This window comes from Glycine max, chromosome 15, assembly GCF_000004515.6.
Source record: "Glycine max cultivar Williams 82 chromosome 15, Glycine_max_v4.0, whole genome shotgun sequence".
NCBI lineage: Eukaryota > Viridiplantae > Streptophyta > Magnoliopsida > Fabales > Fabaceae > Glycine > Glycine max.
Window position 1 is genome coordinate 3,653,946 of NC_038251.2, and position 13,574 is coordinate 3,667,519.

Below are 13,574 nucleotides of genomic sequence, written 5' to 3' on the forward strand. Positions count from 1 at the left end.
AACCTCCCCTCAAGTTCAAGGGCTTTCGGAAGATCCAATACTATTCAATAAGTTATGGTGTTTGACCCAAAAACCAGTCAATTACAGTGGATGATGTTTGAAAATAAAAACAACTAGCATTTCACAGAACTGTAGAATATATGACAAATAACTTTTGAAGAACCTATAGATTCTCAGTACATAAACCTCAACACGACACAACTCTCACCCCTCCAACCCAGTGTGAAAACACACCAAACAAAATTTCATAATATGGAAGAAAGGAAAATTAATATACTTTAAAAACTAAAGAATAACACAAGAAATAATTAATTAAAAAATGGGGGGAAACGTGTCTCCCAAAAAAAACGAGAAGGCTCTGAGAAGCATCAGCATCCTGCAGAAAGAAAAGAATCAAAAGTAAGCAGTGGATTGAACTTGAATTACATTTGATTAAAAGGAAAATGCAATCATAAGGCAATAATTTAGACAAGGTTGTTAGGCAAACTACAGGGAAAATGTCTTGCAAGGAAAACTCTACCTAGCAAATCTGTTCCTACATTGGAATATCATATCATGTCAACCAATTGGTAACATTTTCCAAAAGTAGCATACCTGGTAAAGGCAATGAACTTCTGCCCGACCCGAACAGCTCCACTTAAAACTGTGTAACAAGACATTTCTTCAAAAACATACTTGATAAGTAAAACAAGTAAAAAATTGCATAAAATTATCGATTTGCTCATTGTTTGCACGATCAACTCCGTTGAGCAAATGCAGATAATGCGTTTGCATGTGCAGGTGGGAGATTGCTCAGAAGAGGTTGCATTTGTTGCCCATATAATGAAATTAGATGAGAAAAAGCTCTGCCTACTACAGCTTTAACTTCAGGCGTCTCCACAGGTGATACCACCACTTGAGCAAAAAGATTAACTAATTCAGGGACTAGGGAGAGGATCTGTGTTACATTTAGAAAAGGACAAACTGAATTAGGTAAGACAATATTATCCTTGAGGAAACAAGAAAACAAGGAAAGAATTTTTACCTGGGGATTGGATGAGAATACAAGAGAGAAGACACAACTATAGACAGCCATAGACTCCTCGTGGTCTTCTTTTAATGGAAGAACTCTCAAGAAAACAGGAAGAACCTGTAAAATGCATCAAAGACATTGAATACCAACAATTGGCTATCAAGTATACACAACAATATTATAATTGAAGAAATTAGAGTGATGTCTATCAGTTTAAGTATTCATGACAGTTCTCATTGAGAAAGCATGATCCATATAAATAAAGCAGACATTACCTGGTTTAATGGGATAGATTCAGGGTGTACCATGATCATCCTTGCCACGGCACCAGCGGCATTATCTCTCACTGCATCATCAGGCTCAGACTCACCAAACAAGGGATGAAGTCCACGTAATATATTGTCATAGTATCTGATATTGGATTAAAGAAAATGTAAAGCATACGGGAAAAGAACCTTACCCCCGAAAAAGCATATATATATATATATATATATATATATATATATATATATATATATATATATATATATATATATATATATATACATGAATCATCATATACTCCCATAAACTAACCCAAAACAGAGAAAGATAGGCGTAAAACTATTAAGTGGGTGGCATGAAAAAAAAGGATACTTCAAAGCTTGTTCATGACCATTTTTGCACAACTCTCCCACACAAAATGCAGCATTCCTTCTATTAGTTGCCTCAGATGATGCTAGTTCTTTAAGTACCAAGGGCATCACCCTCTGAGAAAGATAATATCACATATTACAAATCAATTACAATTGTCAAAATTCCGACTTTAATTGAAAAATGGAATCACAAAAGGAAAAAGTAAGAGAGATTAAGAAAAAGAGTAACAAAATTACATCAACATAGCTTGCAATAGGAGAACCCATGTTCTGAGCAACTTCAGCTAGGCAGGCAACTACCATAGTCCTATCTTGAGGAGGACGAGAAGATTTCTGCATTTCAAAATGAGGATATTAATTTGTGATTTATTCCTAACAGTAAAAGTTATTGGTTGCGAACTCACAGCAAATTTCATTAGAGGTTCAAATAGCTGAGCAAAAATGGGAGCAAATTGAGCACCCATGGACTTTGCAAATGCAGGGAGAAGATCTGAAACTGCATCCATAAGCACTTCATCATGTGCACTGTCAACATCATCAATTTCACTGTCTGACTCTATCTGCTGACAGGCAGATTGCTCCCGAAGCAACAATGAAGTTGCATCAACAAGCTGGGACAAGTCTGATAGTAGAGTAAATCTCACATTAGCATCAGCTCAGCAAAATGACTTTAAATGATAGATCAAAATTGTATGCTTACAAGGCTCAAGAGTTGCATAACCATAATCTCTAATGATGTCAGCCACACTAGTGCAAGCTTGAGCAACCACTTCCTTGTCATCATCTTCAACCATAGTCTTGATGTAAATATTCATCACAGTATCTGATGAATCAAACAGCCCCAAAAGGTTATACAGATAAAATGAAATGGCTTATCATTACCATAAAAAAATAAAATCAAACAGTAGATGTTCTCACCGAGAAGTTCTTTTGCTTTAGCAGCCCCTTCCTTAAAAACAAAGGCAGTGTCAATTGTGGTGTTAAAATCAAACAAAAGATGGGAATGGGACCAAGAAACAAAATGATTAAATAAAAATAAGTCCTTCTATGATAAAGTAAGAATGCAAAGTTAAAACAAGGAGGTATTGGTCAAACTTACATTTTGACTTTGGAAGATTGCATTGGCCGCAGTTAAAGTATCTGCGGTTAAAATCAAAAACACATCAGCAATCAATGGCAATACACACACACATAATCTATGGAGAAAAAAAACTTCCGTATTTATTTGAGAACTCAAATAAGGTAGAAGGACATGTATACAAATTTGCAGGACAAAACATGTACAATATCATACTCAGACAATAAAGACAGTTTACTTCCACTGAATTATATTTTTCCATCTTTTCCTCATTGCTTTTGTATGAATATATGGTTTGATTGATAGGTTCATATATCATCATGGAACTCTATGGTATGTTATTCAGCATCATTCAGATTAATATTCTACATGGTACAATTCATTTTGCACTGAAACAACCAGAAACAATTATTTAAAAAAAGTACAAGGTTCCTGCCATGCATAAATGAGAGAAACTGCAGAAAATGAGAATAGGTAAAACAAACAAGCATAATTTTAAAAACAGAACATTCTGAAAATAGTTTCCACTTACGTTTTAAAGAAATGATAGCCTGAAGTCTAACATCTTCATGAAAATAACTGGAGTGTTTAACCAAGATTCTTAGTGTCTCGTCCAAGTAGCTTAAAATGATTAAAGAATTCAAACATAACTAATAGTGTTATTTTGTTGTTTTTGTTGTTAAAGGAGTAACCAGAACCAGACTATTAAAAAAAAAAAAATTCAGTTAAAGGATACGGTGCATAAAAAGTCTTTGTGTGCTGTGCAAACAGGCCAAGGGCCTGGGTTGCAGCTGCCTTTTCATCCAACACACCAGTTCTAATACTTATATTTCGAACTCTTGGTTCATCGTGAGCTTCATCATCTGATGAAACTCCTCCAAATCCATTAGCGATTTCATCGTCGCACTCATCAATGTCAACCGCAGAGCCATCATCAAGATTGCAGGAAGAAAATGCAAGAGGCACAACACGAGGAAGATACTGTTTACCAATACCAAATTTTAACTGTAAGAGTAAGCAACATATAGGAATAATGAATAGTGAAATCTATGCATACCTTTGCAAAACTGGCATCCAAAATCTCAGCAACATTGCTGAAGAATCCATGGGTGTACTCCCGAAGCTCACTAAACTCCAGCCCAAATCCCTGAAAATAACAGAAGAAAATTCAAATTATTCCGGGACCAAGGCATATAGCACAGTCAGTGACAGAGTTAAGTGACAAGGCAATTACAGAAATTGCAGCTTCTATGTAAGGAGGAAATATTGGTTCCATTCTCGCTATCCCTACAGACATTGCAACAATTCCAACTAGTTCAGTTGCTCTTGCACGGGAACGAAGATCCTCGTCATTAGTTAACACCATGAAACTTTTCATCAACTCTAAAACCCTTTCGGCATAAGGAATGAATGCTTGCTCTGCAGCAGAAGCTATAGAACCAATGGCAGACTGCAAGGACATCCAGAGGACAATATAAATTTAAATAGAAAAATAACAAACCAATAGCTGATACATTGCAATTGTGACAATCTTTACACCATACAAAATCTTCCCCATACCATGCATGTTTCCTGCAAGACTCGGGAACTATTTTGGAGAGCTGTCAACAGTCTTCCCATCAAAGGATCTAAGAAAGGAAGGATGTCTTCACCCATGTTCTCGCAAAAAGCAGCCAACGCATAGTATGACTTCTCCTGCATGAATATAAATCTAATGCTTAGACAACATGCAGACAATCTATTTAATATTTAGTTTTGGTAGTAGCTCTAAGGTAATATTCTTTTTGTATTGACAAGCCTTTCTCTTCTCCAGTGTGTACCTTTACTTCATCAGATACATCCTCAAGAGCATTTAAAATGCAGGGAAGAACACTCTCATAATGGGATACAATTTCAGGCTGTAAGTGCTCAGCAAATTGACCCAAAGCAAAGGAAGCTGCCCCTCTGACCATTTGTTCTGGGTCCCTCAGAGCTCCCAGGACAATATGGAGAACAGGTTCTAGCTTACTTTTCATGAGTTCCAAACAACCTTCTGAAATGACACCCAAAGCAGTAACAGATGCTTCCCGAAACTTCGGGTTTGCATTTTGACAGCTTACAGAAGCAAATTCAAAAACTGGTTGGAAAACATGCTTTGGGATGTTCAAAGCCATGGTATCAATAACTTCTGCAGCTGCCCGATCCGGTGCAAGATCATCATCTTCAGTTTCATTAGTTGATTCGGCAAGCAAAGGGCATAAAACTTGTAGAATAGGTATGATCAACTTATGCTTTTTCAAAGTGCTGGACTTGTACTTTGCCAGCCATGAAATGATTTGAATTGCCTGTTAGATGGAGCAAATAACATCAACCAAGTGAATGAAACAACCATAACAGCAAAAGTATAAAAAGTCATAGCAATATACTCTATGATCCTAACCAACCTGATGACGTGTGTTAGACTCTAAATTTTGACTTGAGCAAACCTCAAGGGAGAACTGCACTATAGATTTCACTGAATCTCCAAGAAGAGGTGCAGGAGATTCTATCAGCTCATCAAAAATTTCAAAAGCAAGTATGGCAACATCTTCTTCTCCTGAGGCAAGGCACTGCCGCGATACATTCAAGATGCTTGGAATGAACTCACGAAACTTAATCTGTACACATGATAATATATGAATCAAGGAAAAAAAAAACTAGGAGAAAATACACAATATACAGCTCCAGCTGAATGTAACATAATTTTAGAAGCAGCTTGCAAAACTGAAAATTGCACACAAAGCATAAGCTAGCTATTGCCTTCATTATAGATGCACCAAATGAATGCAACGAACATCAAAATTCAAAAACTAAGATGATTACTTCTCGTGATGAATAGCTTCATTAACAACACAAGTATTGTGTTTGCAAAGATCACTACAGCTAACACAAGTGCAAAATACCATGCATGACATTCAATCACTGAGACTATGTATTGGTACCAATGAAGTAACTCATTCCAAAAACTTGCGGATTATCCCATAAACCACTCATAATAGAGAAAAAAAAACACTATAATTATTGTGCCAGTAAGTTTCTTGGCACCCTGTGATAGTTCAACAGCTAGCATGAGTACAACAAAAACAGAGCTTTAAAAGGCCTTAGAATAAGAAGCATTAAATAGCATTGATATTTTAAAGTAAATGTGAATTCGTTGCGTGGTACAGTTGAAATTGTTATTGCATATGTCTTTCTTTGGCCCTCTCTCTGAAGGTTCTAATCGGGGAGTTGATTGCAGTAGATTAATTCTCATTGATATGCTACGCATTAAAATTTCTGGGTTATGAACTTATTGCAGCCAATATGGAAATCTTTCACTAACTAGTGATGAAACTAACATGGTTTGCTAACACTAAAAAAATGAAAATGAATACCAATACTACTTTTTTTTGCCTTTTATTTAACTACAGAAACAGCACTGACGCACCACTTCATCCTCGTCATGAGTGAATTCCAGAAAAGATCCCACGGCCCTGACAGAACAGGTATAATTCTCAATAAACAACACAATATGATACTAAAACAATTGCTTATTGCGCACAAAATTACACCATGAAAGCATATAAACTCACTTGAGGGCAGCAACTCTAACCCGGTTGCTGGTCTCATCCTGCAAGCACTTGAGCAGAAGAGCTTGCAGATTTGCAAAATACGGCCGGAAAGCATTCCCAATTGTTTCGGTTAAAGAACTGAAGAGAATTAATGCCACCTTACATCCCAAAAAGCAACAATCAGTTAGATGCTAAGTTCATCAAACAAGAATGCAAAAACAAAGGAGATGGTATTAAAGGCATTGAAATACGAAGTTAGTAAAAACGAAAGCATCATTCATTCATCTTCTCTAAGTCATTCTCAAATTCTAAAGTAAGTAACAAGTCATGGTTTAGAAGATGCTAAAATACAAATAAGGGTGATGAAGGCACTAACTTCGCGATGGTCATCCTGCGAACTCTGACTGCATTGGAAGAGAAAGGGCAACAAATCGGGCCACTCGCCGGAGGGAACGGCGTACTTGGCAACGATACTGACAACGTTGGCACTGGCTTTCCTAACAGGGGGACTGCAAAGCACACGATTCAATAATAATGAGATAATAATAAGAAGTAAAGTGATTACGAAAGAAATAGGTAGGAAGAGGAACCTGTGCTCCATGGTGATGGTTTCAATGAGGGACTGCTTAACGAGCTGTTTGAGTTGGGGAGAGAGCTTGGCCCAGTGGCCGGTGATCTTCTTGCGGAGGAGGACGGCGGCGAGCTGGCGGACGTTGGGGGTTTTGGCGGTGCGCATGTGCTGAACCAGGGCGGGAACCACCTGGGGGTCCTTGGCGAGGCGCTTAATTTGGTCCTCGGCCTGACGGCGAGCGTCGTTGTCGGGCATCAGGAACTGAATCAGCAACAGCTCCAGAGACTGCGCCATCTGATCTTCCTCTGCCGCGAGTCAGGGTTTTCCTCTCGCTTTCAGGTCGGAAGGAAAGGGAAGCTTTTATATTTATGTCTGCCCTGCCGCAACTTAACACACACAACACAACTTAGCAGGGTTTTGGTAAATTATTAGCAGCAGCTATATTAAACATGTGATAAATATTAACATCATTATTTCAGTGTGACTTAAAATCACCTATATATTATTTAATTATGTATTGTGCAGGTGTTTTATATTCTATAATTCATTTAATCAATTTTAATAGAATCATTGATAATTAAATATTATCTAATAAATTTTAAATTTATTTAATTATATCTAATATATTAATCTTGTAATTATGTTTTATCCAACTTTAGAACAAGTATATCTGATTAAAAAAACTAATATAATTATATTTAATATAATTAATATGTAATTAATATTTTTACACAATTTTAATGTAATTATATTTAATGCGATACTAAATATTTCTAAAAATGATAATTAAAAGTATAAAGATATACTTGTCCTAATTATCTTAGTTGTATTTAAATGATTTTTATGAACTAACAAATAGAAAGTAAATATTTAAATTTTTATATCAAATGCATAATATTTTTCTTACTAACTTCTTTATTATAAAGAAAAACAAAATAAAGATAAAATAAATATGTATTTCAAAAATTTTATTAGATATACTTATTCAAATTTTGATAAAATATACATTTATTCTAATGTTGGATAAAAGATAATTACTATATCAACTTATTAGATATAATTAGATCATGTTATTTTATTAGATAAATTAAAAAAATAGATAATATTTAATTATAATTTATTATATAATATTTTACTTGATGAATACAAAACTAATTAAATAATATTTATTAAATTTGATTAAATGAATCGTCCAAAATAATGATATAAGCCGGATGACATTAGATGATTGGATAATAAATAAAGATGTGATTTAATTTCAAGCCATTTCAAAGTAAAGGTCAAATATAAAATATTATTTTGTTAACTCAATTTTTTATTTTTGTATTTCGACTATATGTCATTTTTAATCTTTTATCTTTTTTTTCCCATTTGGATCCTTTATCTTTAAAAAAATTATGGTAATTCTTTATCTTTTAAAACTAATTTAAATTTATCCTTTCATTCATTTTAAATTAGCATCGTTAATAATATACAGACGGGACTTGGAGTGCTTATTGCATTGGTGAATTTAGGATTCATTGAACAAAATGTTCTTAGAATATCTTCAGAATTTGAAATTTTAAGTATTTTAAAACATTTATAATTAATTACTGAAAATGCATTGATGGGTTGTTGATATATGTATATATGGACAAGGGAGTCTACGATTGAGACTTTTAGTTCTTAGTGGTTGCAAGATGAGCCTAAAATGTCATGTGTGGATATATATCCTATGATGTGCTGATAAGTTGAATGTGTTGTGACAGGATTATCCTAAGGTGGTGATTTGACGAGCATATATGTTAGGTTGCATAGGTGTAGTTGTACAAGTTGGCAAGTATTTAATTACGGACTTTCCCAAATGGTTGAAAAGGCTAGCCGCTTTCGGATCCATTTTGATCACTTAGACAGGAAAATTTTCATGGAGTGCATCTTGTATTTCATTACATCCGACCACTTCTATAATTGCATGGTGGTACATGTGATGTTCTCTCGAGTTAATTGAATGTTGCCAACACATGATTTCATATAAGATGTTTTAAAGATGATAAATTTTAGATATTTGTTATTAATTTAGTCTTAAACTATATTTATGTGTGTATTTGTGAATTTACCCTTGCATTGTAACATGTGATTGTGATTACGCTCATTTAGAGTTTTCATGTAGTGTCTATGTGTTAAGTCACTTTGATGGTAATGAGTTGCATTTCTACTACACATGATTTCATTTAATTCATCATACGATCCATGGATTTTAGAGTTAAAAATATTAAATTGTTGGTTTTCGAAATGTGAAAATATCTCACTCATATTTTTACAAAAAAAAATTAATTATAAGAGTTTTGTTTAAATAAAGATATAATTGTCTACTTAATGAGTGTAACTTTATCCATACATGTAGTTGGTAGGAAAGACCATTAATTTATGATTCTCACATAACATATCAGTAAGAAGGGACGATAAATTTTAAATATAATTAAATTTTAAATCAAGAATTAATTTTATAATCATTTTAAAGGATCAAAATTTATAAATATATTTGAGATCATATCAAAAAATCAAAAGACCTAATTATAGTGGTTACTAAAAAAAACTTATTTTTTCCCAATTATTATTATAAAAAGTCATGAGTTTAAATTTCTTATCAATAAGGGGAGGATAAGTGTAATTAAAAATGGGATCAAAATCATAATTAGATATTATTGATGAAAAAATATAATTTAATCTAAATACTATTATGAATTAAATATTAATTGTCACGTTATTTGCTTAATGTGATGACATTCTCAGTAAAATTACAAATTTTACAAAACTAATAGACTAAAATTGTATAATTAAAAAGGCAAAATTGTATTTTTTGGTCCCCTAGTTTATCTTTAATTTCGGATTTGGTCCCTCTATAATCGTGGAAGCCCGATTTGGACATTGATCGTTAACCTTAGACATTGACTACCACGTGTCAATGTCACGTGTGACTGTCTCATGTCAATGCCACGTATCAACATCTGGTTCCCTGTAAAAGCTTCATTTTTTTAGGTAAAATTGTACTTTTGGTCCCTCAGTTTTACTCCAATTTCGATTTTGGTCCCCTTATAATTTAATTCGCACATTTGGTTCCTTAGTTTTATAAATCCCTTTATAAATTGGGATATCAAATTTGTAAATTAAATTATAGGAAGATCAAATCTGTAGCTGTAGCTGGAGATAGAGTGGGAACCAATTTTATAATTTTGCCAATTAAAAATTGAAAATTATACCACCTAAGGTGCAATTTAGTACTCCTTTTTTATTATATATATAAATTCAGAAAGAGTAAAAGAAACGCAAAGGGAAAGAGAGGAAGAGTGAAAATGAAAATGAGAAGGGGGTCGGGGGGAATATTGAACACAACACCCACTGCACAGCTTCATAACTAAACCGCCATCGCCTCCAAGACTTTCCGTGCCCAAAAGATGAGAAAACGCAGCATTTACGCATGGCTAGTAGCACTTGTTTGCTTCCTCCTACTCATGATCGTCACCCCAGCCATTCCCCAGTCACAAGAATACCATGATTTCGCCGACCACCGCACCTTCCTCGGTTATTATTACTCTTCTATGCACTTCTATGCTTATTTACCCTTTCTTTCATTTCTTTTCAATTGGCTTACCTAAATAATTTTTGAGGATGAAGATTTATTTATTCTTAATTTTCAGGTATTCCCAATGCACTTAACGTGATATCCAATTTCCCTTTTCTGGTTATTGGCCTCGTTGGACTTGTACTCTGTCATCATGGAAATTACTTTAGGCTCAGGTACTGTACTCACTGCTTGCAAAAACCATGATCCTATTTTTTATTTATTTTTTGTTAATATAAAGCTTGCAAGGTGAACTATGGGGCTGGACATGCTTCTATGTTGGCGTGGCTGCAGTTGCAGTTGGATCTTCATACTATCATCTCAAGCCAGACGATGCTCGCCTTGTGTGGGATCGCTTGCCCGTGAGTTCAAGCTAACTTCAATTTTATTATAAGGCAAATGCTAACCAATGCCCTTCCAATGCCCCAAGACCATTGGTTAAGAAAATAAAAGGAGAAAGATTTTTATTGGTTTACATAAAATTACGCTGTTCATGATTTTTTTTTATTTTATGTTCTCCTCTGATTTTCATATTAAATACTTTATCCTTTTAGCAAGACCCTTGTACAAATCGTTTCCCTTTTCCCCCTTTTTTTCAGCCTCATTTTAGTTTCCAAAACTGATTATTCGCTGCAGATGACCGTCGCTTTTACATCAATCATGGCAATATTCATCATTGAGCGGATTGATGAGAGGAAGGGAACGGTTTCTATTATACCTCTAGTTTTGGCGGGTATAATAAGCATTGTGTATTGGAGGCAAGCCCACTGTTTCTTTCGTTTTGCATTTTTCTTCAACGGAATTCCATTTTTTATGGATAATAACAAAGAACTACTTGTGAATTCTGCAAATATATTTACCATATATAGTTACATGATTCACTGTGAGGGATAACAGAATCATGGAATAGTTCAGATTGCCAAAAGTTAGATTAGTCATTTTCAATGTTATTATTCCTTTATGTGATTTCCATTTGAGGTTAATTGTTGAGTACACAACCATTCAGTTGAGTTAGTTACCTGAACTGTAAACTATTGAAATAATTGCTCTTGTCTTCCATTTGCCCCCAGATTCTTTGATGACCTGCGTCCATATGCTCTAGTCCAATTTGTGCCATGCATTGTCATTCCTCTAATGGCTATTTTGTTGCCTCCAATGTACACACATTCAACATATTGGCTCTGGGCTGCAGGTTTGGATTTTATATTAGGGTATAATTCCCTCTCAATATTCATTATAAACACCAGCCATGCTTAGATTTTAAATAATTTATTTCCAGGGTCTTATCTTCTAGCTAAGGTGCTAGAGGCTACTGATGATGTGATCTATGAATGGGCGCAACATATTGTCAGTGGTCACACACTTAAGCATCTGGTTGCAGCAATGGTTCCTGTCTTCTTAACATTCATGCTTGCTAAGAGGAGTGTTGAACCTGAGAGGTATATGCATGTCTGCAAGACTGCAACATTAAAACTGCATATAATCAATGGATTTAAATATTTCTGAATTTGAACTGTGTACAAGAAAACATTCTCTAATTGTGGGAATGCAAGATGTACTTTGTGGACAATGAATTCACATTAGGCTTAGGTCCTAGGTGCTCTATTGAAATGTCTCAGCCTTGTCTATTGGGATGTACATGGAGCTTGGAAAAAGAAAAGAAACATTAATAAACTTTAAGAAAAGGAACCCAGTCGTTGATGATTTTTTCTGTTTGTCTCTCTGACTGTGTGATATATATTTTGATTATGAACACTTTCTTGTAGTTCTTTTATTGCATTTGGATCAAATTAAACTTTTACTTTCTTGTTAACTTAGATATTCACCCACCATTGTAGCATTAGTGGAGAACTTGTAGTTCTTTACTTCATTTTCTGTTGTTTATCGGAAACTAATTTACAATTGCAACATCAGTTTGACTACTATCTTGATGTCATCTGATTGCTGTGATCTGCATGCAGGCAAAGTTTGCTTAAAACGTGGAGGGTTTCCTGGACGAAGTTCAGAGAGGGCAACTCCAACATTGAGAGCTACTCTTACTCTTACACAAATGTGCAGGCTGTGGAGCCCCAGTGATGTGTTACTTTCCCATAGAACAAAAAATAATAAAGGCTTATCCTGGATTACGGAATATTGTTACACTTGACTGTGGACTAGGTAAAACAAGACATAGCAAGTTAACTTTCACACAATAATATTATCTGTAATTAACTTTGTATAGTTCCCGATCTTTATCACATAGAGAGGACCATTTAGATCTGTGATTCTGTATGTGTTGTCTAATGTCTATTTTTCGTTCAGCATGGTTATAATCTGCACGCCTTCAAAGTTCAAACCCTTGTAGTGCTTGTCATGAGAAATCATACTAACTGATATTAATTAGGAATTTAGGATATTCCTGGTATGTTGCAATGCTCATCTCACGAAATTGAAGTTGACCTGAAGTTTATATTAGAAAGGACCAAAAAGAAAAAAGAAAAAGAATGCACAATGAAAGAATCACCTATTGTGCATTTCAATTCAACACATGCAACAGAAGTTCAATTTTTTTTTCTGCTTTAAATTGTTTTGTTCGCCTGAGCATATAACAAAAATACGTATTCTTGACTTAAGTGCATCTTAAAGTGTATGTTTAATTGTTTAGTAATGTTTAAAGTTTTATTTAAAAACAACACTTGTTAATTAAATATGTTATAATTTTTATATCAATTGAAACATGTTATTATAAATTATAAATACATCCACTTTTTGGATGGTGAATTTATGACATAGTATATCAATGTCTTTACCACTTACTAGTAGTAATTTTTTTTGGGTACTTCCACTTAGTGATTTATAGCTATATTTTTATTATCCCATTTAAATTAAATTCCTACCCATGTAGGGCTGTTTTCTAACAATTATTATATACACTTTCCAGCGTAAATTGTTTGCCTCTGTGGTATGAAAAAATAATATTGTTATATGCATCAAACATTACTTTTGAAACTGTCACTTAAATTTTTTTACTTTCTGTAAAAATTTTCTTTTTAATCATATTTTTTTCATTTACAAAATTTAAAATAGACTTTATTTAAAAAAATTAAATTTAATAACACTTAGACCAAC

The 13,574-nt window shown here is 34.0% G+C and overlaps 2 protein-coding genes across 3 annotated transcripts; one reads left to right on the forward strand and one right to left on the reverse strand.

Moving 5' to 3' along the window:
- Positions 1-96: 96 nt before the first annotated feature.
- LOC100815107 (importin-4) lies at positions 97-7,268 on the reverse strand. 2 transcript variants are annotated; one of them, XM_003547489.5, is made up of 21 exons: positions 6,885-7,268; positions 6,671-6,803; positions 6,316-6,452; positions 6,171-6,216; positions 5,149-5,361; positions 4,546-5,049; positions 4,286-4,420; positions 3,960-4,175; positions 3,783-3,872; positions 3,462-3,706; positions 3,258-3,346; positions 2,747-2,787; positions 2,566-2,596; positions 2,348-2,470; positions 2,052-2,269; positions 1,885-1,980; positions 1,649-1,761; positions 1,288-1,423; positions 1,025-1,129; positions 595-937; positions 97-376 (listed from the first exon to the last, which is right to left on the reverse strand). In XM_003547489.5, exons 1-20 carry the CDS (start codon positions 7,157-7,159, stop codon positions 737-739), a joined length of 3,147 nt encoding a protein of 1,048 aa, XP_003547537.1. In that variant the 5' UTR covers positions 7,160-7,268; the 3' UTR covers positions 97-376; positions 595-736. The 2 variants fall into 2 exon arrangements, with proteins under 2 accessions (XP_003547537.1, XP_040865770.1); XM_041009836.1 differs by having other exon boundaries at positions 595-1,129.
- A 2,891-nt stretch (positions 7,269-10,159) lies between these two features.
- Positions 10,160-12,730, forward strand: LOC100816173 (uncharacterized). The gene is made up of 7 exons (XM_003547490.4): positions 10,160-10,426; positions 10,543-10,642; positions 10,708-10,828; positions 11,103-11,224; positions 11,537-11,658; positions 11,746-11,905; positions 12,428-12,730. The coding sequence occupies exons 1-7, from the start codon at positions 10,300-10,302 to the stop codon at positions 12,540-12,542; spliced, it is 867 nt and encodes a 288-aa protein (XP_003547538.1). The 5' UTR covers positions 10,160-10,299; the 3' UTR covers positions 12,543-12,730.
- Positions 12,731-13,574: the final 844 nt, after the last annotated feature.

Excerpts from the sequence above, each read along its gene's own strand:
- LOC100815107 (XM_041009836.1), bottom strand. The coding sequence starts at position 7,159 with ATGGCGCAGTCTCTGGAGCTGTTGCTGATTCAGTTCCTGATGCCCGAC. Across the intron at positions 6,453-6,670 it reads CGCAGGATGACCATCGCGAA|GTGGCATTAATTCTCTTCAG; the intron begins GTTAGTGCCTTC and ends TTGGGATGTAAG. Across the intron at positions 2,270-2,347 it reads TTATGCAACTCTTGAGCCTT|ACTTGTCCCAGCTTGTTGAT; the intron begins GTAAGCATACAA and ends CTCTACTATCAG.
- LOC100816173 (XM_003547490.4), top strand. The coding sequence starts at position 10,300 with ATGAGAAAACGCAGCATTTACGCATGGCTAGTAGCACTTGTTTGCTTC. Across the intron at positions 10,643-10,707 it reads GGAAATTACTTTAGGCTCAG|CTTGCAAGGTGAACTATGGG; the intron begins GTACTGTACTCA and ends GTTAATATAAAG. Across the intron at positions 11,659-11,745 it reads ATATTGGCTCTGGGCTGCAG|GGTCTTATCTTCTAGCTAAG; the intron begins GTTTGGATTTTA and ends ATTTATTTCCAG.